The sequence below is a fragment of the Syngnathus typhle genome, linkage group LG14, assembly GCF_033458585.1.
Source record: "Syngnathus typhle isolate RoL2023-S1 ecotype Sweden linkage group LG14, RoL_Styp_1.0, whole genome shotgun sequence".
NCBI classification, from domain to species: domain Eukaryota; kingdom Metazoa; phylum Chordata; class Actinopteri; order Syngnathiformes; family Syngnathidae; genus Syngnathus; species Syngnathus typhle.
In genome coordinates this window covers 11,413,908-11,440,975 of record NC_083751.1, presented here as the reverse complement: position 1 = coordinate 11,440,975, position 27,068 = coordinate 11,413,908, and the positions used below count along the sequence as shown (strand labels likewise).

Genomic DNA, 27,068 nt, shown 5'->3' with positions numbered 1-27,068 from the left:
ATCAGTTGAAAACACAAATTAGTCTGATGAATTGCTCAGCCCTCGACTTAAGTTAGCTTCATGTTATATAGTAAATAAATAGTACATACATTAAACTTAGTTGACATTAGCATAAATGTGTAATTTTCTGTGGCATGATAATATAAATATTTTTAAACACCTTCTGCTTTGGAATGGAGCAGTGGTAAAGCACATTTTAGCTTTATATAACACACAACAAACCGCTCAAAATGGTCTTTCCAAAGTTTGGTACAATTTTGATATTTCTTTTTTCAATTAAGTTTTCTCTTTTTTTCCTAGATTGCCTAACAACAAAAATGGCTCCTATGCAGTGGAAATGTAAGTTTTGTCAGTCTTTCTGTCAAAAAAGAGGGCAGTTGCTTAGACACTGTAGACTAAAGCATGGTGGATACACAAGAACAACTCAATTACCATGCCTTCATGAAGGATGCATCTGCACTTTCAAATCTTTTAATGCACTTAAGGTGCATCTGTCAAGGTCACATTCTGACATCAGTAACAGTGCAGTTGGAACTGTCTCAACAAATGTATTTCACTGTCAACATTGCGATTTTGTGGAGCCCTGCACAGAGCAAGACTTCTTTACACATTTACGTACACACATACGTATGAACCAGAAGATTAAATGTCCATTCAAGAATTGTTCATTTGAAACAAGTGTTTATGCAACATTTAATGCTCACATGAGCAATAAACACAGAGAAAGACATGGACAAAGCCATTTAGACTACAAACCAGGAGTTGTAGTTGTTGCTGAGGCTATGGAAAATGCTTTCCATTCAGAAATGACAGATGAAACAAATGAATGCGAGTATGAAGACTTCAGTGAAAATTCTGACAGTGATTCTGACTTGGAGCAACAGCTTCAGCATAATTTGGCTGGTCTTTTTCTCAGAATGCGAACTATGCTCAACATTTCAGAAAAAGCTATAGAAGATGTATTCTATCAAATCAACCAAATAACAAATTTGTCCAAACCATTGTTGGCATCTGCCATTAAGGGAATACTTGGAAAACACAACATTGACCTGTCATTGGCTAAAGAAATACTTGATGCAATATCTGAGAACAATGTCATCCTCAAACACACTGAAAAAGGAGGCTCCCTTTCAACTACCTTCAGAAGAGAAACTTTTTTGCTTCAGGAGTTTAACATTATTCAACCTGTGGAGTATGCAGCTGGACAAAATAAACAGTCTTTTGTCTATGTGCCAATACTCAAAATGCTGCAAGCTTTGCTAAATAAAGATGAGATTTTAGACAAAGCCCTTAATGTTGAGATGTCTGATGGATTTAGCTGTTACAGGGATGGCTCACGTTTCAAGGAAAATGTTCTGCTAATGGAAGAAGAGTTCCGATTAGCTTTGGGCATTTATATTGATGATTTCGAGGTTGCCAATCCTCTAGGGACCTCTAGAAAAAAGCACAAAATCTGTGCCGTGTACTGGGTGCTGTTAAATATTGCTAGCAAGTTTCGCTCCACTCTGAATGCAATACAATTGGCACTGATGTGTAAAGTCAAAACTGCAAAAGAGTGTGGGTATTCCCAAGTCTTTCACCCTCTCCTACAAGATCTACTACTTCTAGAGAAGAATGGAGTATATGTTGAAAAACTAGGAAGAAGCGTCAGAGGAACTGTGTTGTTTGTTGCAGCAGATAATTTGGCTGCACATTCTTTGGCAGGCTTCCAGGAAAGCTTTGTGTGTCACAAGATGTGCAGATTTTGCATGGCCTCAAAGGATGACATTCAAAAATATGAAGTCAGTTCTGGTCATTTCAGACTGAGAACCAATGTGGAGCATAAACGTCATGTTGAAGAAGTCCAAGAGCATCCTCACCTGGCAAGAGAATATGGAGTGAAGCGAATCTGTCCGCTTGACAGTTTAGAACATTTTGAAGTTATCAATGGTTTTGCCCCAGACATCCTTAATGATCTCCTGGAAGGAATAATACCTTTCGAATTGCAAATGTGCATTCCTGATTTAATAAGAAAGAAATACTTTACGCTTGATAAACTGAATACTGCCATAAAAGATTTCCCCTACTCGCATACTGACAAGGCAAACAAACCACAAATCATTCCTAAAACATGTCTTCACAAGGGAACCATCAGTGGCAATGGCCATGAGAATTGGACATTGCTCAGACTCCTACCACTTATGGTAGGCCACTACATCCCAGAAGGAGATGACACCTGGGAGGTGCTACTTTGTTTAAAAGATCTGCTTGAGTTGGCCATGTCCACACGATTTACAGATGACACCATACATTATCTAGAAACAAAAGTGTGTGAACATAGAGCTCTGCTGACAAAAGTATTCCCAAACTGTAAACTGAAACCAAAACACCATTTTATTGAGCATTACCCCTACCTCATTTCTGTGTTTGGACCTCTTGTCCATGTTTGGACGATGAGGTTTGAGGGGAAACACAAATTTTTCAAAAGAGTTATCCGTGAAAATCACAACTTCAAAAATGTCCCTCTGACATTAGCCAACAGACACCAGAAGATGATGGCTTATCACCTAGATTCTGCTTCCTGTTTTAACCCGGCAGTAGAGCTTGATAGAGTGAAGAGTGTCATGATTACATCATTCCCCAAAGACATGCAGCAACAACTGTTAGCCAAAAGCAGTGACAAAAATGTGATTTTTTCGGCAAACTCAGTAAAAATGGATGGGGTCAAGTATGCAGTTGGAATGGTTGTGAGCATAGGGTCTTGTTCAGGGCTCCCAGAATTTAGACAGATTGAGCGGGTTGTGATTGTTAATAATGAAGTCTTTTTTGTATGCAGAGAGATGTCGGCCTGGTATTATGAACACCTCAGGTCGTATGAACTCTGTAGAAGTGGCTCTCTGCTCTTGACACAGCCCAAGGATTTCAATGATGTGTTTCCACTTTCTGCGTACAGAGTCCAGGGTAAGATATTTATTACACCAAAGCGTTACATATTTTGTTAATTTCCTTAAGGAACATGGATCAGTCCTGGCCAGTGAGGGTGATTGTGGGAGAGAATGACATTCGAAAAGTGAGGCTGCCAGGAAGACCTGCATCTGTGGAGGCTCTCATCGCTGTGTTAAAAAGCCAACTAACTCTGGATTATGACTTCTTGCTTCACTATGAAGACCCAGACTTCAAAGACTTTTGCAACTTGAGTAACATTGATGATCTACCTGAGTGTGGAACTGTGAAGATAGTGAACTTAGAAAGTGTAATTGTAACTTTGAGCCCACTTTTAAATTCACCGCTGAGTTCGCCCAGTGCCTTGTCAACCACCAGCTCTGCAGATACCCTGAGACCTCAGAGTACCTCACGCGAGCCATGGCCCTCTGAATTTGAAATGCCATATTTGTCTGTGGACATAGAATATAGGCTTCGACAAGGAAACCTCATTTACCTGAAGGAAAACAAACGTATGAAAGTGACACGAGATATAAAGCATGACATTCTGCAGAAACTAGCTGAAGAGATGTATAAGTACACTGCCTATCCTGAAGACAAACATTACACAGATGTTGCTAAAGCGCTGATCGCCAAACACCCCTGCCTCCGTGAATCTGGCTCATCCACTGGTTACTCAGGTTGGGTCAATAGCCTAAAGTTTAAAATGGGAAATCTTCGCAGTAAACTGCGGAATTGTGGAATGGCAGATGTTGTTTGCAACACAAGTAAAAGACAAAACGGAGATGGAAGTTCAAGAAAAGGTACCAAAAGGCCAAGAAGAAGCGAGACAATTTTTTTGCCAAATTTCCCAGAGGGTCATGATGAAGAGGTCTTGGAACAAAAGAGAGAAATTCTTCTCTGTGAGATGAAGAAGAAGAAACCACATTTGGCTCTTGTGAATGAGCTGATGAACCAAACTTTTTCACTGAGACGGAAAGAAATAGTTGAAGATAAGCCGCCTATTCAGCAGATGTTGGGACGATGGCCTGCTCTTTTTACAAAGCAACAAGTGAGTAAATAATTGTTAAATTCTATTTGTTTCTTAGGCAAGTATTGCATTACTAAGTTTTTTATTTTTTCTTCCATTTAGGTCTTGGCTGAATTCACTCGTGTGGCCAGTAAAGACCTGGAAAAAGAATTTTTCCAGTCTTTGGATGGGTTCGTACCAAGACTGCTGGAGCTCTTCAAGGCAAAAAAAGGAAGTGTTGGACAAACACTAGAGAGAATCCTGGCACAGATTGAAACATCGGTATGTATGATTCTTTTTACAATTATTTTATGAAGTAAAACTTCTGCTTTTACTGCAACAAATAGGAATTTTCTAAATGAGTTTGTGCTGTATCTGCTCAGAAGCATCCCCTTATTTATTTATTTTCACATAATGTATACCCTTTTTTTCTCTTGTTGGCTATAGACCCATGATGATTTTACCACGCGAACAGTTGTCTTGAAGTGTCTCCCAGTCTTTTTTGGTGACGATTGGGCAGAGTTCTTCAGAGTCAGTTATGTAAGTACTAGCTGTCATTGTGTCATTAAAAATACAACAATTGTAACAGGCCTAAATTTACTTGGTCTTGTGCAACTCTAGGAAGCTGTTTTTGTCTTTGATTTACTTTTCATTAACTTTAGTCATTTGACTTTTATGTATACCTGATCTAACATTTATATTCAACAATAGGACAATATTTGGAAAAAATACATTTTGAAGTGTGACATGAAAGATACAGTTCATCTGCATAAAGCAGAGCCCCGTGCAGTGTTTTTGGAAGTTAATATTCATTTTCAAAATTCTGTAAAAAAAAAAAACACCAGGGCAACAACAGAGGGGTCACAAGTTGAAGGGGGGCTCAGAGGAATAGGCTGCTTTTTATTTTAAGCACTTTTAATGAATGTTGTCTTTTTTTTCAGTCTCCAGATCTTGTGGAGTCACAGGTACCAGTTGCCATCATGACTGTTGTCCCAGAAGGTGAACCACTCGATCTGTTGGACCCTCACCCTGCAACTGTGACACACTGCATTATACTTGAAGGTACCGTGGCAATGGATACTGCTGGCGGTCTCTCTGATGCGTTTTGCCTCACATTTGGGCTTATGTATGCCCTTCATCTGGACTATCCCAAAAAGATGCGCAACACCTTTGAGTTTGTGCAGAGGGTGATGCTAAACTTGGGAGTTGGAAACCTGAGACCAAAACTTCAAACCTTGAAAAATGCACTTCAGGACTAAATGTTAGTGTTCTTGTTCAGATGTTTCAAACAGGTTTAGTTGTATCATGTACCCTGTTCAAAAAAGAGGCCTGCTATAATTATACTGCACTTTAATTTAAACAGTTTTGCTAATTTCTGAATACTGATTGTTTTTTGTTTGTTTTTTTTTAATGCATTTTAACACCCCTTTTCTTATTAGGGGATATTTTTGAGGTTTTTAGTTTTTTTTGTTTAGTTTAGTTATGTTTATCTCGTTCTACTGACCAAAAATTCAAACCTTGAAAAATGCACTTCAGGACTAGTGTTCTTGTTCAGATGTTTCAAAGAGGCTTAGTTGTATCATGTACCCTGTTCAAAAAAGAGGCCTGCTATAATTATACTGCACTTTAATTTAAACAGTTTTGCTAATTTCTGAATACTGATTGTTTTTTGTTTGTTTTTTTTAATGCATTTTAACACCCCTTTTCTTATTAGGGGATATTTTTGAGGTTTTTAGTTTTTTTTGTTTAGTTTAGTTATGTTTATCTCGTTCTACTGTGTTGACTCAGAATTTTTCATATTTCATTTTTTTGCTGCTTTGTCAGTTAAGGTTTGGGTTGTATTAATAAAGGATCTGCTTCCTTATAAATCTTCAGTTGTCTTTACTGTGTTTTTTCAAGGCAATCGGTTTCCTAGAATTTTATAAGAAGGTAGAACTTATTAGTGCAGTCACATCAACTTGGTAATCTCAGAAGTGAAAACTTGAATTATAAAAGAAATCAATAGTAGAAAGATTCATTTAAACACGACTGGTATGTTAGTTTACTGCACTGGAAATTGTAGAGTTGCTTACACTTAGTTATAAGTATAGAATAATAGAAATGTTCAATTAAATGCTACTGTTTTTGTGGTTCACAGTACTGCAAATTAGAGAGTTACCAACACTTTATTACAAGTATGCAGTACTAAATGCATTCCATTAAACAGCACTTGATAAGTATTCAGTAATGGAAACATTTAACTTAATGTTACTACAATAAGTTAACTCTACTAGAGATTCTTGAATTATCAACACTTGAAAAACCTTTACTAAATTAGCTTGAGTGTTTCAAGGCAATCGGTTTCCTAGATCTGTTTAAGTAAAGCCCACTTATTATTTTTTTCAGTGTATGCCCTTCATCTGGACTATCCCAAAAAGATTTGCAACACCTTTGAGTTTGTGCAGAGGGTGATGCTAAACTTGGGAGTTGGAAATCTGAGACCAAAAATTCAAACCTTGAAAAATGCACTTCAGGACTAAATGTTAGTGTTCTTGTTCAGATGTTTCAAACAGGCTTAGTTGTATCATGCAGGCATTGTGGTACCCTGTTCAAAAAAGAGGCCTGCTATAATTATACTGCACTTTAATTTAAACAGTTTTGCTAATTTCTGAATACTGATTTTTTTTGTTTGTTTTTTTTTTAATGCATTTTAACACCCCTTTTCTTATTAGGGGATATTTTTGAGGTTTTTAGTTTTTTTTGTTTAGTTTAGTTATGTTTATCTCGTACTACTGTGTTGACTCAGAATTTTTCATATTTCATTTTTTTGCTGCTTTGTCAGTTAAGGTTTGGGTTGTTTTAATAAAGGATCTGCTTCCTTATAAATCTTCAGTTGTCTTTACTGTGTTTTTTCAAGGCAATCGGTTTCCTAGAATTTTATAAGAAGGTAGAACTTATTAGTGCAGTCACATCAACTTGGTAATCTCAGAAGTGAAAACTTGAATTATAAAAGAAATCAATAGTAGAAAGATTCATTTAAACACTACTGGTATGTTAGTTTACTGCACTGGAAATTGTAGAGTTGCTTACACTTAGTTATAAGTATAGAATAATAGAAATGTTCAATTAAATGCTACTGTTTTTGTGGTTCACAGTACTGCAAATTAGAGAGTTACCAACACTTTATTACAAGTATGCAGTACTAAATGCATTCCATTAAACAGCACTTGATGATAAGTATTCAGTAATGGAAACATTTAACTTAATGTTACTACAATAAGTTAACTCTACTAGAGATTCTTGAATTATCAACACTTGAAAAACCTTTACTAAATTAGCTTGAGTGTTTCAAGGCAATCGGTTTCCTAGATCTGTTTAAGTAAAGCCCACTTATTATTTTTTTCAGTGTGGGTGTGGCGCGTCCATCTTGAATTGACAATAAAGCTGACTCTGACTCTGGGATAGCGGCAAATGCACACGGCGGACGATAGTGTATAATACTTAAACGCAAGAGCAATAAAATGGGGAATCCTCCGTCATAAATAGGAACGCAAAACAAACATGTATTTTCGACAGACTAATTAATGAATAATTACAAGTTCATTTGCCATATGCGCATTTCGTAATGGCGGCCTTCTTTTTTTTTTTTTTTTTTGCTCGACGCAAACCAAAGATGTGAGTTCACTGAAAATACAATACTTGTGCCGCGAATAATGTTCACGTTCATCAACCGATGGAATTAATCCATACTAAATTCACCGAGAAACAACTCCGCTAAAGTCCGTCGTGAGAACAGGAGACTATTTTTTTCCCTATATGTACAGTTAATGAGTAATGACATGTAATAGTACAGTAATAGAACTGTGTCGATCGTAATTAACTTCAGTTAGAAGTGAGGAAGTGCTAATTTCCCCACTAACGCAACAATCCTGGCTAAAATGTAAGCATATATTTAGGGTTTTTAATAAAGTTGTGAGAAAATCTTGCCAAAAGCCACTTACCTTTCTCGTCTTCAACTGATAATGAGACCGTTAAAAACAATTATTCCCCACCCACTTTTCGGCGGCGCGAAAGGTCGGCGTGAAATGTCTGTGCGAAGTCTGAAAAGGGGAGGGTAACTTTTAGTCGTAGCGTCAAAACTTTCGTACACACAGAAGAAAAACACTGAGAGCGGAACACATCGCTCTAAATTCGTGTGAAATATGATTACACAATTGAGTGAACATGTGCATGTTTATATTTACGTGAACTCAACGCTTTTAGAGCCAACCCCCCCCCCCCTTAAAACGTGAAAAATGGTAGCGTCCACTTTATGGAAAGAAAGAAAAAGACTTCCCTGTAAAATCACGCGATACGTGACGATACGATTGAGTGGCAATGTTTCAGCATATTTCGAATATGATCATGATAGTAATAAAATAGCCTTACAGTAATGGTAATAACTATAATCGCCACGGTTTATGAGGTTTCCGATTTGTTTTCAAATTATTTCAATGCAACGTGATCAGTACAATCGCGAAGATAAAATAATAGACACTATATCAAGTTATAGAATGCACGTACAAGACAACGTACATACAAGACAACATAACAATGAACTATGATCACAAGACAAAATATTAATAAACTTTCAATAATTGTCTCATTTCCCCAAAAACAACCCAATGTCAATGATAACATGACATTAAAATATTTAGTGAGTAGTGTGAAAGTAATGAATGAACATGCAGAGTTAAAATCAAAAATAAGTATTTAATTACAGTTTCATATCAACACAGAAAAGACCTATTTTCTATTAAAGAAATAATTAAATAAATGTAAATTATGAATAATGTCATTCAGAACAGGTTCTTTTATACGACAAATCACAACATAAGTTGTCAACATACACTTTTCCTTCTAAACAAGAAGAAAAAAAACAGTTGCATGGTTCTTTTTGGAACCAAAATACAGTATGATATTAGTTGTTTTGGACAGAATCGAATATATAATGCGTGAAATCTTATAAATAATAAAAAAATAGATAAAATGTTTAACTGACTCAATAAATACTGAACATACAAAATGACAAACAAGAACGTATACATTGGACTGGACTTGTATGTGATGAAATGAACATGCACATATTGGAAACACAAAACTTAATAAACAAAATTGAAGGCAAAGAAATATAGAAAGGCCAATAAATAAATAAATAAATAAATAAATAAATAAATAAATAAATGAATGAATGAATGAATGAATGAATGAATGAGAACAGAAAACAGACTATACTATGAGGCCTCGCAGAGGGACAGCTTCCGACAGTTAAAGGCTAAGGTGTTCTCTGTCTGCATGACTGGATGCATGTAGAACCACAGGCGAGACCCAGGAACATACTAGAGGAACATGAAAGAGGTGTTGAGGAGAAGGGGTAAAATTAAAGAGTGCTTCCTGACAATATTCCTTATTGGCTACTCACAGATGAAGCAGGAGAAGTCATGTGTGTTTGGGAGTTTGTGTTCCATGATGCAGGCGTCCCTTGTACAATTCTTCTTGAAGTGCGTGACTCTCGCTGTGTTACAACATAATATCATAATCAATTCATGTTGAGGAGAAGCGGTAAAATTATAGAGTGCTTCCTCACAAATTTCCCTTTTGGCTACTCACAGAAGAATCAGGAGAAGTCCTGTGTGTTTGGGAGTTTGTGTTCTTCTTGAAATGCATGCAATGATGCAACTGTTGCCCTCTGTGACAACAAGAAAGCCTGTAAAGTAGTTCTGTTTGGTCTGTTAGGTGGGTTCTCATCAAGGTTGATTCCCAGAGTGGCCGAGCTCCTGTCTAGACAAACGGAGCACGTGGAGCCACAGGCAACATGAAAAACAAAACAAAAAAAAACCATTGAGTTTCCACACTTACATTACAATAAAGTAATATGTCATGCCTACCTCTGGCCTCGATTCTGGGATGAGCTTCTTCTTATCGTGGCTACAAGGCAGTTAGTTACAGGCTTGGCTAGATGTGGTTGAGCCACAGCTGAACACATTTCTGTCCCTTCTCGTTAAACTCTGCTAAATTCGATGCTGTGCAGGGATGTTCCAGCAGGGGCACATGAGGAGGTGTTGCATGGTCTGTGGTTCAGTGCCACAGTCACACTCGCTGTTCCGATCCTCCTCTTTGGCGAGAGTGACTTGTGCACGTCCAACACCAGATCTTAGTCTATTTAGGCATTTCCACGTTGCATAGTTGGTATCTGCTCCTGGGGTCATTGCCTCGCTTGTCTTAAGCTCCATTGTAGTTTCTGGTGGAAGATTGTCAAGTCTTTCTTCCCGCCGAGTGACTCTTTCACTGAGGGGTGGGACACTTTTCAGAAAACTTTTCCTGGACTTAAGGCGGCATTTGACTGGTACATGGCCGAAGAGAGGATGTATTTGGTCAGTGGACTGTGGATGAGGTGCTTTCGCCACATAAAATAAACTGTTAAAATACAGAAGAGTGAAATAGCAGCATTTAGTGTCTTTTGAAAGAAAGATAAAACATGTCTAATGATGAGAAACTTACCTCGTCTGTTTTCTGTTCTCGCCTCACAATTATGACGTAGAAAAAATATAATACATAAAAAAATGAAGTAATTAATGTGAAAAACAATTAAAAAAAAATGTTTAAAAGGCCTTTCTAGAACTCATCTTTAAAATGTGCTTGTAAAATCCGAAATAAAAACATGTAAAACGTTAAAAAGTCTCCCCTTAACTCGTCTAAGATAGTTTAAAAAATGTAAAAGTTTCCAAAGTTAAAAATTTCGAAAGTGAAACATTTTAAGTTAAAAGTTTAAAAAGTTAAAAATGTTACAAGAGTTAAAAATTTAGAAAGTGAGCATTTTAAGTTAAAAGTTTAAAAAGTTAAAAATGTTACAAGTTAAAAAGTTAAATCAACTTGAGTTAAGGGAAGACTTTTTGAAAGCTAATTAAAAAGTCTAAAAAGTTTAAAATTTTAAAAAGTTACATCAAGTTAAGGGAAGGCTTGTAGAAATTTTCAAAAGCCTTGGCCTTCCCTTAACTGAACTTGAGTCTACACCAGTGCTTCTCAAATAGTGGGGCGCGCCCCCCTTGGGGGGCGCGGTGCTATTCCTGGGGGGGCGCGTGTGACCCTGGGGAACAGGCTTTTTTTTTGGCAGTACTAGAATAAAGTGTAATTGCGCGTTTACTACAGCAGGGGGCAGTGGCGCTCTCATTGTTACTTCTGTCACGTTTGCGACAGTGCAACATTTTACGGCTTACAAGACAAGTTAGGATAGTCACGGTGGGGAGGGGGGCGCGAATAGTTTTCTTCTTGCTAGGGGGGGGCGTACCAGAAAATAATTGAGAAGCACTGGTCTACACCAACCCCCATTCCATATCAACATAAAGGCCCATCCTCAACTTACCAACACAGACATGAGTTCAGCTACATCAACTGTCCTTGTCTTTACATGTATGACCACCTTTCCTCATGATACTTTTTAATCACAGTTTCATGTAAGGCTTTACTCACGGTTTGTTTCCATTTATCACTCTTCTATGATTTGCCTGGGACCATTTAAAAATAATAAAAGTGAATCCAAGTTAAAAAGGCCACTCCTCTCCGTCTCCCCTTCACTCACTCTGAAGCATGCTTCTCGTGTCAAGCAAACCTTTGCCATCGATAACTATTTTCCAATTCGATGTTTTCTCCATTTGTAATTCCAGGCAGGCAACAGGTTAATTGCTAGCATCACGCAGAAACCTCAGTGTCCAAAATAGGGGTGGATTTCATTGTGTTTGCCACCAATTTATGTGATCAGTATAAAGCTGCTTTTCCAGCTATCGCTATCCACATGGGTTGGTAGTTATTTTCTATGTGGAAATTGTGAGGCTAATGGCAACATTACGTTTACCATTCTGAGCCCCAGATCCCATTTCATCTCAAGTCAACAAATGACCCACCACATCCCACCACTAATGTTATACACTTACGCCATCCGACGTCTGTCCTCGTTGTTTTTCCAACTAGTGAAAAACATGATTTAGATTTGACTTACCTTTCACTGGTGAAAACACAGAAAACAGGATTGTGATAATTGTTGTATATTCGCACGAAACCTGAATAAAGAGCACAGAGGCCGAGAGAAAGAAAAAGAGGTCAAGTAATGAGCACTTCCACTCCGGATCCCATCTTTCCTCAAGTCAACAAATCACCCACCGCATCCCACCACTATTATTATACACTTACGACACCATTCACGTTTCGATTTCCATCCTTGTTGTTTTAGAAAATGCTGAACCGCATGATTTAGCTGTGACTTACCTTTCACTGGTCAAAACACAGAAAACAGGATTGTGATAGCTGTAGTACGTTTGCAGGACACCTGAATGAAGGGCACACTGAGGTCGAGAGACAAAAATGAGGTCAAGCAATGTGTTTTTGTCAGTGGTAGCAGTGGCTATGAGTTGCGTGTAGCCTTTCGAGCGGAACAAATCAAGAATGGGCTTGAATGAGACAGATAGCATATCTTCATTAAAATCTCCACATACCAAGATCTGATGATGCTCCATTACTTCAAGGTACCGCAAGAGATTTCCCAAGCTTGGCAGAAAAGTGCGCAGACTGTTGCCTGGAGGCCTGTAAACGGCAGCAATCAACACATTGAGGGGATCTTCAAGTTTCACCACAACAAATTCAAAGTCGGTCACACCCTGAACGTATTTCTTTTCCTGGGCCGCGATGTGACTTTTGACACAAATACCTACGCCGCCACCACGTTTTGTCGCCAAGTCAGGACAGTTTGTGTAAGAATCACTTCAGTTCCTGCAAAACATCGTGTAGCCTTCCAAGCAAGCACGTCCATCGGCCACTGATCCTTGGAGGTGTGTCTCTGTGAAGCACAAAACATCAGCGAAAAGCAGTTCGTGATGAGACACGATATCTTGCACGTGACAAGCCAGCCCTTCGGTGTTATGATGGACGACAACCAGGTGATTTGCCCGATCTACCGACGGCATCACGTGAAGGCGCTCTCCAAAGAATCCTCTGCCATCTCAGCAAGAGCAGCAGTGATTTGTGGATTTGCATGAAGTCTTCTCTCATCCATATGCAGAATATGCAGACCACTGAGCGAAGTCACTCTACTCAGAGCTACGTACCCCATGCCGTGTTCGAAGACACCTTTCAGCGAAACTGCAGCCTCTGATGTTGTCATGCCTTGTACCTTGTGGATCGTGCAGGCAAAAGCAAGCTTGATGGGAAACTGTCGGCGCGTCACTCCAGCCTTGTTCAGCTTCTCCTCCAGTCTGTCAATGTACACGGGGTTAGCAGCACGCGCTGTGTTACTCACATTATCAAGTTCCAAGCCAAGTTTCTGGACACGGGCTTCATTTGGATAGTTCACCAATTTGACAACTTTTGCAAACATCCCGTTGCACAGACCTGATTGAACATCAACGTTCCGTGTGATCATAACACGAGCACCCAAGGCAACTTTGATTGAGTCCGGGAGCTCATTCTTAGCGCCTTGCACAGGGGAAGCTTGCCTTGCCATTCTGCCAGTTCCTTTGTCTTTCTTGTAGTCATCCGCGTCAATCTGCACAATGTCCTTATGAAGCAGTTCCAGCATCGCAGAGTTATGGCCATCCACCTGTTTATTGGTGGCAAAAACATGCAGAATATGCTTTGGACACATTTCTGGGGAAGTGTACCTCGTGGCAAGGAGAGCTCTGTCCATTTCCGACAGTTCATCTGACTTTTCTTTGACGCGGAGTCGGTTCAGCAGTTCGGCAAAGGCGACATCGTCTTTCTGCCTCATGATGGCGGTGAGCGTGATCTCTTTGAAGTCGTCACGCCAGTGGTCCAGCCGCGTAGGATCGTACACGCACAGAGGTTTTGACTGTCTCACAGGAGGGAGCTGAAAGAAATCTCCAACAGCAAGAACAGACATGCCACCGAAAGGTAAATTAATTCCTTTGATTTGTTTCAACCTGGCATTCACGTAGGCAAAGAGGTCTTTCGACACCATGGAAATCTCATCGATGATGAGTATTTCGGCGATGGACAGCTCGGCTCTGACTTCATCCAGTTTATTGCCCAGGCCGTGGTACGGGGGTTTGAGACTTCTCGGCAGTTTGAGTAGACAATGCAACGTTGCCCCGGAAATGTTGAACGCCGCCGTGCCAGTGAAAGCTGCGAGAACAACCGTTTGCTTGGAAATGTCGGCCTCCTCAGCCAGTCGTGGTACACGTTTTATGCACCAATCTCTGACCTTGTAGAAGACGGACGCTTGCTTTTGGTTCAGGTTACGATACATGTCGCGTAACACTGCGGGATCGATGGCAGCAGGCTCTGTCACGATGGACATTTGCGTTGTTTTGGACCTGACGTTATAGTCCGGGACATTTTCCTCCACGTTGTCGTTCGGTTCATCTCTCGCGTTCATTTCCTCAACGCATTCGAGTCTTTGCAACTCACTCTCGGGAGCTAGGTGGCACCATTCGTTTATGACGAGCCCACTCTCCTCCACCTCTTGGATGGCGTTGTCAATGTCTCGACTGTATTTCTCATACCTTTCTCTGTTCCTTCTGACAATTTGGCACACGCGCTCCACAGAGTCGTTATACGGTAACTGTACACAGGCGTTATCATGAAACAACTGATAGGAAGGACAGCGTTCAGATTTTAATTGGCAATCAGCACGATGAGGCAGGTACAGCTTGAGCAAGGAGCAGTAATATTCCTCCGGATTCTTTTGTTCAGAGTATTTGCAGTATTTGATGACGGCATGTTTTTCTGTTCTTTTCTGGACAAAGCCCATGTCGTTCAGCAGAGGCAAAACATTCTTACCTTTGGCTTGTTTGCCATAAACAATTCTGCACATTGATGCAAAATCAGCCTAGCACATGACTTCAAATTCCTCTGTCTGAGGTCTGGATTTGTATTTTTCCGGCAGGCCAGTCATCCACACTTCATGAGATTCCTGCGTTTTGCCCTCAAGGAGCGAGAGAGGATAACTCATTTTCAGCGCATTGTCACTCGTTTGTACAAATACCACCATGCGGGAGGACTGTTTCATATGCAAGCCGCACGCGCGTGCGACACATTCCTGAGCACTCACTTCTCTTTTCTTGGAGTACGCTTGCATAATTTGCTTCATTTCATCGCTCTCGTTGACATTTGCGCAGCGGGAGTTTTCAATGACGGATTTCAGGTATTGGCTCAGACCGTGTTCAGCCTTGCTGATGTAGCTGCAGATGTATGCGATGCAAGAGTAGGCGTTCAGGATGTATTGGATGTCCAGGTTTCCATCCCAGGCAAGAAGCAAATGGCGGTTGTAGTTGTTGACCCAGCAGTCTTTCGGTTCTCGCTTAAGCACGACAGAACTGGACGAGGCCGTCATGCGCAAACAGTTCATGTACTCGTCACCGGTGAGCTTACATTTAGCCAGTAGCTGAGGCAAAGTCAGGGATGACGTTTCAGGCTCATTCAGTAGATTTAGCACGGGAACAAGCTTGGCATTCGACGCCAACCGATTGGCATTGCGTTGATCTCGATTGTCGTCGTCGACGGGCGCAGGTTTGACGATCATTGTTTCATCGCACGGTTGTTTGGGGAATCCAAAGCGGCAATTTGCACCTTGGTGTTTGACGCACGATTTGGAGTGACTTTTGCTGTGCATCTGAACCTCTGTGACCTTTTTGTACAATTCGGGTTCCTTTTGCGGCAGCTCAGCGGAGATGTAGCGGGATACAAAATGACAGATGGCTTTGTCTGAGAATTACTCAAATACAGGGGCACCTTTAACCCATATGAGGCAATGAATGTGAGGACTTCCTCTGTGCTGAAACTCTAATCGGTAAAAGTAGTCAACCACTTCACCAATCGGTTGCGCCGGAGAGAGGATCAAATCTCTGAACAGAGCTTCCACACGTTTGTCAAACATGCGCATTGTCGTCACCGGATTGCCGCGTAGAATTTCGCACTTGGTAGCCCAGTCCAATCCAGCAAAATTCACTACTTCACCTTGTTGCGCTTTAATGGCAGTGATGACCTCTTCCCAACGCATTTCAGCAGCAGAAAATGTGCAAAAGAACGTGGGTGTACCCAGCTGTCGGATCATTGCAAAAAGATCTTTGGTGGTTCTCTCCCACTAGGCTGGCGTGCCTCTCAGTGGCGTCATGAAGCGGACGGCGTCTTTGCTGCGCACCAGTTTTTCAACTTGACGTTTGTTCTGAAGCATAGCGTTGGTAATTCTTCGACCATCTCGGGTAAACGGTTTACCTTTGCGTAGCTGTATTGACATGCTCTACGTCGCCTGGTAGATTTCGGTCACAAACTGAGCAAAGAACAAGTAGGTCGGATCCCTCGCAAAACGTTCATCCACACAACACAGTCGGGTTTTGAAATACTTGCTCGGTATGAGTTTTATCGGTCTCTCTTCATCGAGCGTGTTTTGCCCGGTCGGGAACTGCACTGGAAAAGCCATGGCCTCGAGTTTGGGAGTCTTGAAAAAGCTTACTGGGTTATTTCTTTCTGCAGGAGCAACAGAGTAAATGCCCTCAGTAAAACTCATAATTTCCTCTGACACGTCACTTGGTTGGAGACACGATTCAAGTATAACTCCACCGTTAGGTTGATCACCATCTTCTAGATTTCCTTGTTGCTGATTGTTACCCCTGTTGACATTTTGTAACTCACTGTTCATTCTACGCAGAGCTGCACACTCAAATCTGTATATCTCCTCCAGGGCTTCCTCATTGTACTCGATGTCGCTAATTTCCGCTTCATCTGAGCTGCTCTCGTCATCAGTGAGGGTTGGGTCGCAAAGGTCCGGATCGTCGCGGATAGTTATGCTTATGTATTGCGGATGAATTTGCTTCAGTTTTATCAGAGCGCTCATAAGCTTCGACCAAGTGACAGTTTGAAAAAACTGATGGCCTTTGTAGCAAAGTCGTCTCTACAGTTTCACTCTCAACATCTGCGACTTACTTCTTAATCTCGGCAAGGCATTGACTGTCTCCTGTACTTCCGACGGCACGCACACATTTCCGCGAATGGCTGGTTGTTGACCTTTGGGAAGCGGTACAATTTTGGCAAACGCTATGCATTTGGAAATGAGGTGTCTCTCTAATATGTTCAATCCACGCAGTTCTGTTGGAATATCAGCTAGCGTGAGATTGTTTGCAACAGCGATTGCTGGCATTTTACCATCTTTGAGATGTGTGTGGCAGGCGTGACATATCCACTCTAGTTTTCTTTCAGCCGGTACTCTACACGACGTATGACATTCATCTTTACAAATATGAACAAGTTGTCCCGTGAGACAACGTGCAACAACATCTCGGTTCTGCTTATAAAGGAGACGCCGACAAGACTGTACCTGGTTGGGAAATAAGGCTCTGTGGCAAACTGTGCAAACAAACGTGGGTCCGTTCTTAATTTGGTCTTTGAACAGGTCCACGGCTTTCATTAACGCACATTCATTTTGCTCTCTACATAGCCGATTTATGATTTTGTATTTTTGTAAAATCGTACTTGCTCTGGTAATTGTTTTATTACGCAATGAATCAGATTTTGTTCTCATAACGGACCTCATGATTTCCTGATGTTTGGCTCTGAATTCAGGATTGCTTGAATAACGGTGTTTAAAGTAAAAGCGCTGACTAGAATTAAATCTAAAATCGTCACGATAACGCTGTGTAATATACATGCGCTGTCTTGTTTTAAATGCAAGATTGTCACGGTAACGTTCTGTAATGTAGGTACGTAGTCTTGCTTTAAACTCAGGGTCATGACGGTAACGTTGCGTTACGTAGGTACGTTGTCTTGCATTGAACTCAGGGTCGTCACGGTAACGTTGCGTTACGTAGGAACGTTGCCTTGCATTAAACTCAGGGTCATCACTGTAACGTTGCGTTACGTAGGAACGTTGCCTTGCATTAAACTCAGGGTCGTCACTGTAACGTTGCGTTACGTAGGAACGTTGCCTTGCATTAAACTCAGGGTCGTCACGGTAACGTTGCGTTCTGTAGGTGCATCGTCCCATTCGAAAACAATCATCTGTCTTATAACGAAGTAAGAAGCGGGAACGATTCTTCTTCTTAAAGATATGATCAGTCCTACAACGTTGTGTATAATAGGACTTTTGTTTCGTGCGAAAATGTACGTCTTGCTGATAACGCTTTGTAACATAACACCTCTTCCTCTGTCTTGTCTCTAGATTTTGACTGTACCTTTCCTTATTTCTCAGATTTTTATTCCTTCTCTTTAGTTCCTGTTTTATACGTCTTTGTTCAGATTTAGCATTCGAATTTACTTGTGCCTTCATTCGTCTTAGAAATTTTCTCCTACTTGATTTCGGATTTTTTGACAAGCGTTGGAGCTCTTTACCTGTAGTCCAAGAAACCACTTCGCCTCTTCCACCTTCTGCGGAGGCACATGGTTTTTATTTATATTTTATTTAAGAAATGGATGTTTTTTTAATTTGAAATTCAGTGTTGCATCTGTGCAATATTTAGTTATATATTGAAGAAAATTAAGCTTTTCTTGTTCCATATTTGATAATCAAAACTTTGGGTCTGCAGAATATTGGATTTTGATCCCACATGGCCAAACACTTCCTATTCGGAAACACTTGTGCTCCCGACTGAGCTAATCAGAATCCTTCCGTCAAAGTGGTGGTATCTGCTGAATGTTAATGTTGAATGCGAATGCGTAATGGTGGAATTTGCTTAATGTAATGAATGTTTATGTTGAATGTGAATGAGTGCGTGATAAAAGTGGTGGAATTTGCTTCATGTAATGAATGTTTATGTTGAATGCGAATGAGTGCGTAATAAAAGTGTTGGAATTTGCTTAATGTAATGAATGTTTATGTTGCATGCGAATGCGTAATCAAAGTGGTGGAATTTGCTTCATGTAATGAATAAGCGTTAAAAATAAGCGGGAAGAATAAAAAGGGAAATAAATAATTGTGAAATAAATGGGAAAATGTTACAAATACATGTTACAAAAAAGGTACAAATGATAAGCGTTAAAAATGAAATGTTGCAAATACATGTTACAAAAAAGTTACAAATGATAAGCGTTAAAAAGGAAATGTTACAAATACATGTTACAATAATGGTACAAATGATAAGCGTTAAAAATGAAATGTTACAAATACATGTTACAAAAAAGAAACAAATGATAAGCGTTAAAAATTAAATGTTACAAATACATGTTACAAATACATTACAAATGATAAGCGTTAAAAATGAAATGTTACAAATACATGTTACAAAAAAGTTACAAATGGTAAGTTAAAAATGATAAGCGGGAAGAATAAAGAGGGAAATAAATAATTGTGAAGTAAATGGGAAAATGTTACAAATACATGTTACGAAAAAGTTACAAATGGTAAGCGTTAAAAATGAAATGTTACAAATGTTACAAAAAAAGGTACAAATGATAAGCGTTGAAAATGAAATGTTACAAATGTTACAAAAAAGGTACAAATGATGAGCGTTAAAAATGAAATGTTACAAATACATGTTACAAAAAAGGTACAAATGATAAGCGGCAAAAATAATAAAGGAAATAAATTATATGAATTAGTGTCATGAAGAACCCACACGGGTTTCGATACCACACGGGAAAGCCGCTCGTGTTCTGGAATCACTTGTGTTTCCCACGAGCTAATCGGGTTCCTAAATTTAAGTGGTTGAATTTGGTTAATGTAATGAATGTGTTTGTTGAATGCGAATGCGTAAGCAAAGTGGTGGAAATTGCTTAATGTAATGAATGTTGAATGCGAATGTTAGTTACAAATGATAAGCGTTGAAAATGATAAGCGGGAAGAATAAAGAGTAAAATAGTTAATGGCGCCCAATGTGGGAATCGAACCCACTACAGGAAACTGGCTCGGGTTGACATTGCCATTAAGAATAAATGGGGATTTTTTAAGGCACAAATTTGCTAATTACTTAAAAACGGTAAATGTAATGAACGTGAAAAAAGGTGTTAAGCTTGCCATGAATTTTTGGAATGTGTGAAAGTTTGAACGAGGTGAATCGGTTGAAGCATGTGGGAATAGTTAGATGTCAAAAAAGTGGGAGGAATAAGTTGTTTAATAATAACTAGAATTGCAATTTCGGAAGAAATTGCGTGTGAAGGCGAAGGCAGATGTTAATTTAGAAACGTTAAGCGTTAAAAATGATGAGCGGGAAGAATGAAAAGGGAAAGAAATAATTGTGAAATAAATGGGAAAATGTTACAAATACATGTTACAAAAAGGTACAAATGATAAGCGTTAAAAATGAAATGTTACAAATGTTACAAAAAAGGTACAAATGATAAGCGTTGAAAATGATAAGGGGAAGGATAAAGAGTAAAATATATAATGACGCCCAATGTGGGAATCGAACTGACACGGGATTTGATACCACTCGGGAAAGATGCTCGTGTACTGGAATCACTTGTGTTTCCCACGAGCTAATTGTGTCCCTGTCTACATACTGGTTGAATTTGGTTAATGTAATGAATGTGTTTGTTGAATGCGAATACGTAATCAAAGTGGTGGAAATTGCTTAATGTAATGAATGTTGAATGCGAATGTTAGTTACAAATGATAAGCGTTGAAAATGATAAGCGGGAAGAATAAAGAGTAAAATAATTAATGACGCCCAATGTGGGAATCGAACCCACTACAGGAAACTGGCTCGGGTTGACATTGCCATTAAGAATGAATGGGGAAATAAAAGGCACAAATTTGCTAATTACTTAAAAATGGTAAATGTTATGAAGGGGAAAAAAGGTGGCAAGCTTGCCATGAATTTTTGGAACGTGTGAAAGTTTGAACGAGGTGAATCGGTTGAAGCATGTGGGAGTAGTTAGATGTCAAAAAAGTGGGAGGAATAAGTTGTTTAATAATAAGAATAAAAAAAATAACTAGAATTGCAATTTCGGAAGAAATTGCGTGTGAAGGCGAAGGCAGATGTTAATTTAGAAACGTTAAGCGTTAAAAATGATGAGAGGGAAGAATGAAAAGGGAAAGAAATAATTGTGAAATAAATGGGAAAATGTTACAAATACATGTTACAAAAAGGTACAAATGATAAGCGTTAAAAATGAAATGTTACAAATGTTACAAAAAAGGTACAAATGATAAGCGTTGAAAATGATAAGGGAAAGGATAAAGAGTAAAATAAATAATGACGCCCAACGTGGGAATCGAACTGACGCGGGTTTTGATACCACTCGGGAATGATGCTCGTGTACTGGAATCACTTGTGTTTCCCACGAGCTAATTGAGTCCCTTACTATGCCGTGGTTGAAATTGGTTAATGTAATGAATGTGTTTGTTGAATGCGAATACGTAATTAAAGTGGTGGAAATTGCTTAATGTAATGAATGTTGAATGCGAATGTTAGTTACAAATGATAAGCGTTGAAAATGATAAGCGGGAAGAATAAAGAGTAAAATAAATAATGACGCCCAATGTGGGAATCGAACCCACTACAGGAAACTGGCTCGGGTTGACATTGCCATTAAGAATGAATGGGGAAATAAAAGGCACAAATTTGCTAATTACTTAAAAACGGTAAATGTTATGAACGAGAAAAAAAGTGGCAAGCTTGCCATGAATTTTTGGAACGTGTGAAAGTTTGAACGAGGTGAATCGGTTGAAGCATGTGGGAGTAGTTGGATGTCAAAAAAGTGGGAGGAATAAGTTGTTTAATAAAAATAATAATAAAGTAGAATAACAATGTGTGAAGGCCTTCGCCTTCACACAATAATAACTAGAATTGCAATTTCGGAAGAAATTGCGTGTGAAGGCGAAGGCAGATGTTAATTTACAAACGTTAAGCGTTAAAAATGATAAGCGGGAAGAATGAAAAGGGAAAATAAATTATTGCGAAATAAATGGGAAAATGTTACAAATACATGTTACAAAAAGGTACAAATGCTAAACGTTAAAAATGAAATGTTACAAATGTTACAAAAAAGGTACAAATGATAAGGGGGAAGAATAAAGAGTAAAATAATTTATGACGCCCAAAGTGGGAATCGAACCCACTACGGGAAACTGGCGCAGGTTGACATTGCCATTGTGTTACCAACTGAGCTAATCAGGTTCCTACCTCAGTGACGGTTGAATTTGGTTAATGTAATGAATGTGTTTGTTGAATGCGAATGCGTAATCAAAGTGGTGGAAATTGCTTAATGTAATGAATGTTGGATGCGAATGACAAAAGTTACAAATGATAACCGTTGAAAATGATAACCGGGAAGGATAAAGAGTAAAATAAATAATGACGCCCAATGTGGGAATCGAACTGACGCGGGTTTTGATACCACTCGGGAATGATGCTCATGTACTGGAATCACTTGTGTTTCCCACGAGCTAATTGAGTCCCTTACTATGTCGTGGTTGCAATTGGTTAATGTAATGAATGTGTTTGTTGAATGCGAATACGTAATCAAAGTGGTGGAAATTGCTTAATGTAATGAATGTTGAATGCGAATGTTAGTTACAAATGATAAGCGTTGAAAATGATAAGCGGGAAGAATAAAGAGTAAAATAATTAATGACGCCCAATGTGGGAATCGAACCCACTACAGGAAACTGGCTCGGGTTGACATTGCCATTAAGAATGAATGGGGAAATAAAAGGCACAAATTTGCTAATTACTTAAAAACGGTAAATGTTATGAACGCGAAAAATACTGGCAAGCGTGCCATGAAATTTTGGAACGTGTGAAAGGTTGAACGAGGTGAATCGGTTGAAGCATGTGGGAGTAGTTAGATGTCAAAAAAGTGGGAGGAATAAGTTGTTTAATAATAAAGTACAATATCAATGTGTGAAGGCCTTCGCCTTCACACAACTAGAATTGCAATTTCGGAAGAAATTGCGTGTGAAGGCGAAGGCAGATGTTGATTTACAAACGTTAAGCATTAAAAATGATGAGCGGGAAGAATAGAAAGGGAAAATAAATTATTGTGAAATAAATGGGAAAATGTTACAAATACATGTTACAAAAAGGTACAAATGATAAGCGTTAAAAATGAAATGTTACAAATGTTACAAAAAAGGTACAAATGATAAGCGTTGAAAATGATAAGGGGAAGGATAAAGAGTAAAATAAATAATGACGCCCAATGTGGGAATCGAACTGACGCGGGTTTTGATACCACTCGGGAAAGATGCTCGTGTACTGGAATCACTTGTGTTTCCCACGAGCTAATTGTGTCCCTGTCTACATACTGGTTGAATTTGGTTAATGTAATGAATGTGTTTGTTGAATGCGAATACGTAATCAAAGTGGTGGAAATTGCTTAATGTAATGAATGTTGAATGCGAATGTTAGTTACAAATGATAAGCGTTGAAAATGATAAGCGGGAAGAATAAAGAGTAAAATAATTAATGACGCCCAATGTGGGAATCGAACCCACTACAGGAAACTGGCTCGGGTTGACATTGCCATTAAGAATGAATGGGGAAATAAAAGGCACAAATTTGCTAATTACTTAAAAACGGTAAATGTTATGAACGCGAAAAATACTGGCAAGCGTGCCATGAATTTTTGGAACGTGTGAAAGTTTGAACGAGGTGAATCGGTTGAAGCATGTGGGAGTAGTTAGATGTCAAAAAAGTGGGAGGAATAAGTTGTTTAATAATAAAGTACAATATCAATGTGTGAAGGCCTTCGCCTTCACACAACTAGAATTGCAATTTCGGGAGAAATTGCGTGTGAAGGCGAAGGCAGATGTTAAGTTACAAACGTTAAGCGTTAAAAATGATGAGCGGGAAGAATACAAAGGGAAAATAGATAATTGTGAAATAAATGGGAAAATGTTACAAATACATGTTACAAAAAGGTACAAATATAAGCGTTAAAAATGAAACGTTACAAATGTTACAAAAAAGGTACAAATGATAAGCGTTGAAAATGATAAGGGGGAAGAATAAAGAGTAAAATAATTTATGACTCCCAATGTGGGAATCGAACCCACTACAGGAAACTGGCTCGGGTTGACATTTCCATTGTGTTTCCGACTGAGCTAACGAGGATCCTTCCTTCTTGCTGGTTGAATTTGTTTAATGTAATGAATGTGTTTGTTGAATGCGAATGCGTAATCAAAGTGGTGGAAATTGCTTAATGTAATGAATGTTGAATGCGAATGACAAAAGTTACAAATGATAACCGTTGAAAATGATAACCGGGAAGGATAAAGAGTAAAATAAATAATGACGCCCAATGTGGGAATCGAACTGACGCGGGTTTTGATACCACTCGGGAATGATGCTCGTGTACTGGAATCACTTGTGTTTCCCACGAGCTAATTGAGTCCCTTACTATGTCGTGGTTGCAATTGGTTAATGTAATGAATGTGTTTGTTGAATGCGAATACGTAATCAAAGTGGTGGAAATTGCTTAATGTAATGAATGTTGAATGCGAATGTTAGTTACAAATGATAAGCGTTGAAAATGATAAGCGGGAAGAATAAAGAGTAAAATAATTAATGACGCCCAATGTGGGAATCGAACCCACTACAGGAAACTGGCTCGGGTTGACATTGCCATTAAGAATGAATGGGGAAATAAAAGGCACAAATTTGCTAATTACTTAAAAACGGTAAATGTTATGAACGCGAAAAATACTGGCAAGCGTGCCATGAATTTTTGGAACGTGTGAAAGGTTGAACGAGGTGAATCGGTTGAAGCATGTGGGAGTAGTTAGATGTCAAAAAAGTGGGAGGAATAAGTTGTTTAATAATAAAGTACAATATCAATGTGTGAAGGCCTTCGCCTTCACACAATAACTAGAATTGCAATTTCGGAAGAAATTGCGTGTGAAGGCGAAGGCAGATGTTAAGTTACAAACGTTAAGCGTTAAAAATGATGAGCGGGAAGAATACAAAGGGAAAATAGATAATTGTGAAATAAATGGGAAAATGTTACAAATACATGTTACAAAAAGGTACAAATGATAAGCGTTAAAAATGAAACGTTACAAATGTTACAAAAAAGGTACAAATGATAAGCGTTGAAAATGATAAGGGGAAGGATAAAGAGTAAAATAAATAATGACGCCCAATGTGGGAATCGAACTGACGCGGGTTGTGATACCACTCGGGAAAGATGCTCGTGTACTGGAATCACTTGTGTTTCCCACGAGCTAATTGTGTCCCTGTCTACATACTGGTTGAATTTGGTTAATGTAATGAATGTGTTTGTTGAATGCGAATACGTAATCAAAGTGGTGGAAATTGCTTAATGTAATGAATGTTGAATGCGAATGTTAGTTACAAATGATAAGCGTTGAAAATGATAAGCGGGAAGAATAAAGAGTAAAATAATTAATGACGCCCAATGTGGGAATCGAACCCACTACAGGAAACTGGCTCGGGTTGACATTTCCATTAAGAATGAATGGGGAAATAAAAGGCACAAATTTGCTAATTACTTAAAAACGGTAAATGTTATGAAGGGGAAAAAAGGTGGCAAGCTTGCCATGAATTTTTGGAACGTGTGAAAGTTTGAACGAGGTGAATCGGTTGAAGCATGTGGGAGTAGTTAGATGTCAAAAAAGTGGGAGGAATAAGTTGTTTAATAATAAAGTACAATATCAATGTGTGAAGGCCTTCGCCTTCACACAATAAAGTAGAATAACAATGTGTGAAGGCCTTCGCCTTCACACAATAATAAAGTAGAATAACAATGTGTGAAGGCCTTCGCCTTCACACAATAAAGTAGAATAACAATGTGTGAAGGCCTTCGCCTTCACACAATAATAAAGTAGAACTAGAATTGCAATTTCGGAAGAAATTGCGTGTGAAGGCGAAGGCAGATGTTAAGTTACAAACGTTAAGCGTTAAAAATGATGAGCGGGAAGAATACAAAGGGAAAATAGATAATTGTGAAATAAATGGGAAAATGTTACAAATACATGTTACAAAAAGGTACAAATGATAAGCGTTAAAAATGAAACGTTACAAATGTTACAAAAAAGGTACAAATGATAAGCGTTGAAAATGATAAGGGGGAAGAATAAAGAGTAAAATAATTTATGACTCCCAATGTGGGAATCGAACCCACTACAGGAAACTGGCTCGGGTTGACATTTCCATTGTGTTTCCGACTGAGCTAATGAGGATCCTTCCTTCTTGCTGGTTGAATTTGGTTAATGTAATGAATGTGTTTGTTGAATGCGAATGCGTAATCAAAGTGGTGGAAATTGCTTAATGTAATGAATGTTGAATGCGAATGACAAAAGTTACAAATGATAACCGTTGAAAATGATAACCGTGAAGGATAAAGAGTAAAATAAATAATGACGCCCAATGTGGGAATCGAACTGACGCGGGTTTTGATACCACTCGGGAATGATGCTCGTGTACTGGAATCACTTGTGTTTCCCACGAGATAATTGAGTCCCTTACTATGTCGTGGTTGAAATTGGTTAATGTAATGAATGTGTTTGTTGAATGCGAATACGTAATCAAAGTGGTGGAAATTGCTTAATGTAATGAATGTTGAATGCGAATGTTAGTTACAAATGATAAGCGTTGAAAATGATAAGCGGGAAGAATAAAGAGTAGAATAATTAATGACGCCCAATGTGGGAATCGAACCCACTACAGGAAACTGGCTCGGGTTGACATTGCCATTAAGAATGAATGGGGAAATAAAAGGCACAAATTTGCTAATTACTTAAAAACGGTAAATGTTATGAAGGGGAAAAAAGGTGGCAAGCTTGCCATGAATTTTTGGAACGTGTGAAAGTTTGAACGAGGTGAATCGGTTGAAGCATGTGGGAGTAGTTAGATGTCAAAAAAGTGGGAGGAATAAGTTGTTTAATAATAAGAATAAAAAAAATAATAATAACTAGAATTGCAATTTCGGAAGAAATTGCGTGTGAAGGCGAAGGCAGATGTTAATTTACAAACGTTAAGCGTTAAAAATGATGAGCGGGAAGAATAGAAAGGGAAAATAAACTAGAATTGCAATTTCGGAAGAAATTGCGTGTGAAGGCGAAGGCAGATGGTAATTTAGAAACGTTAAGCGTTAAAAATGATGAGAGGGAAGAATGAAAAGGGAAAGAAATAATTGTGAAATAAATGGGAAAATGTTACAAATACATGTTACAAAAAGGTACAAATGATAAGCGTTAAAAATGAAATGTTACAAATGT

At 38.8% G+C, this 27,068-nt stretch overlaps 2 protein-coding genes and 1 long non-coding RNA gene across 13 annotated transcripts in view; 1 reads left to right on the top strand and 2 right to left on the bottom strand.

Moving 5' to 3' along the window:
* Window positions 1-2,638: 2,638 nt before the first annotated feature.
* Window positions 2,639-5,761, top strand: LOC133167479 (uncharacterized). Its single transcript, XM_061298318.1, has 4 exons — window positions 2,639-3,973; window positions 4,055-4,213; window positions 4,379-4,471; window positions 4,873-5,761. The coding sequence occupies exons 1-4, from the start codon at window positions 2,996-2,998 to the stop codon at window positions 5,188-5,190; spliced, it is 1,548 nt and encodes a 515-aa protein (XP_061154302.1). The 5' UTR covers window positions 2,639-2,995; the 3' UTR covers window positions 5,191-5,761.
* Window positions 5,762-8,642: 2,881 nt separating this feature from the next.
* LOC133166667 (uncharacterized) lies at window positions 8,643-10,959 on the bottom strand. 2 transcript variants are annotated; one of them, XR_009717831.1, is made up of 5 exons: window positions 10,451-10,959; window positions 9,838-10,366; window positions 9,560-9,730; window positions 9,372-9,464; window positions 8,643-9,288 (listed from the first exon to the last, which is right to left on the bottom strand). It is a non-coding gene; the product is annotated as an uncharacterized LOC133166667 (long non-coding RNA). The 2 variants fall into 2 exon arrangements; XR_009717830.1 differs by having other exon boundaries at window positions 9,838-10,959.
* Window positions 10,960-11,266: 307 nt separating this feature from the next.
* LOC133166665 (ATP-dependent DNA helicase PIF1-like) overlaps window positions 11,267-27,068 on the bottom strand; it is a 31,234-nt gene continuing 15,432 nt past the window's right edge. The window contains exons 2-4 of one of the 10 annotated variants that reach the window (XM_061296778.1): window positions 13,600-13,816; window positions 13,435-13,496; window positions 11,267-13,330 (exon numbers count right to left, since the gene is read on the bottom strand). In XM_061296778.1, the coding sequence (XP_061152762.1) occupies window positions 12,906-13,330; window positions 13,435-13,496; window positions 13,600-13,706 (594 nt within the window). In that variant the 5' untranslated portion in view covers window positions 13,707-13,816 and the 3' untranslated portion in view covers window positions 11,267-12,905. Of the gene's footprint in view, window positions 13,817-18,280; window positions 18,317-27,068 lie in introns of all 10 variants that reach the window. The other 9 variants (XM_061296779.1, XM_061296777.1, XM_061296776.1 and 6 more) reach the window with 9 other exon arrangements.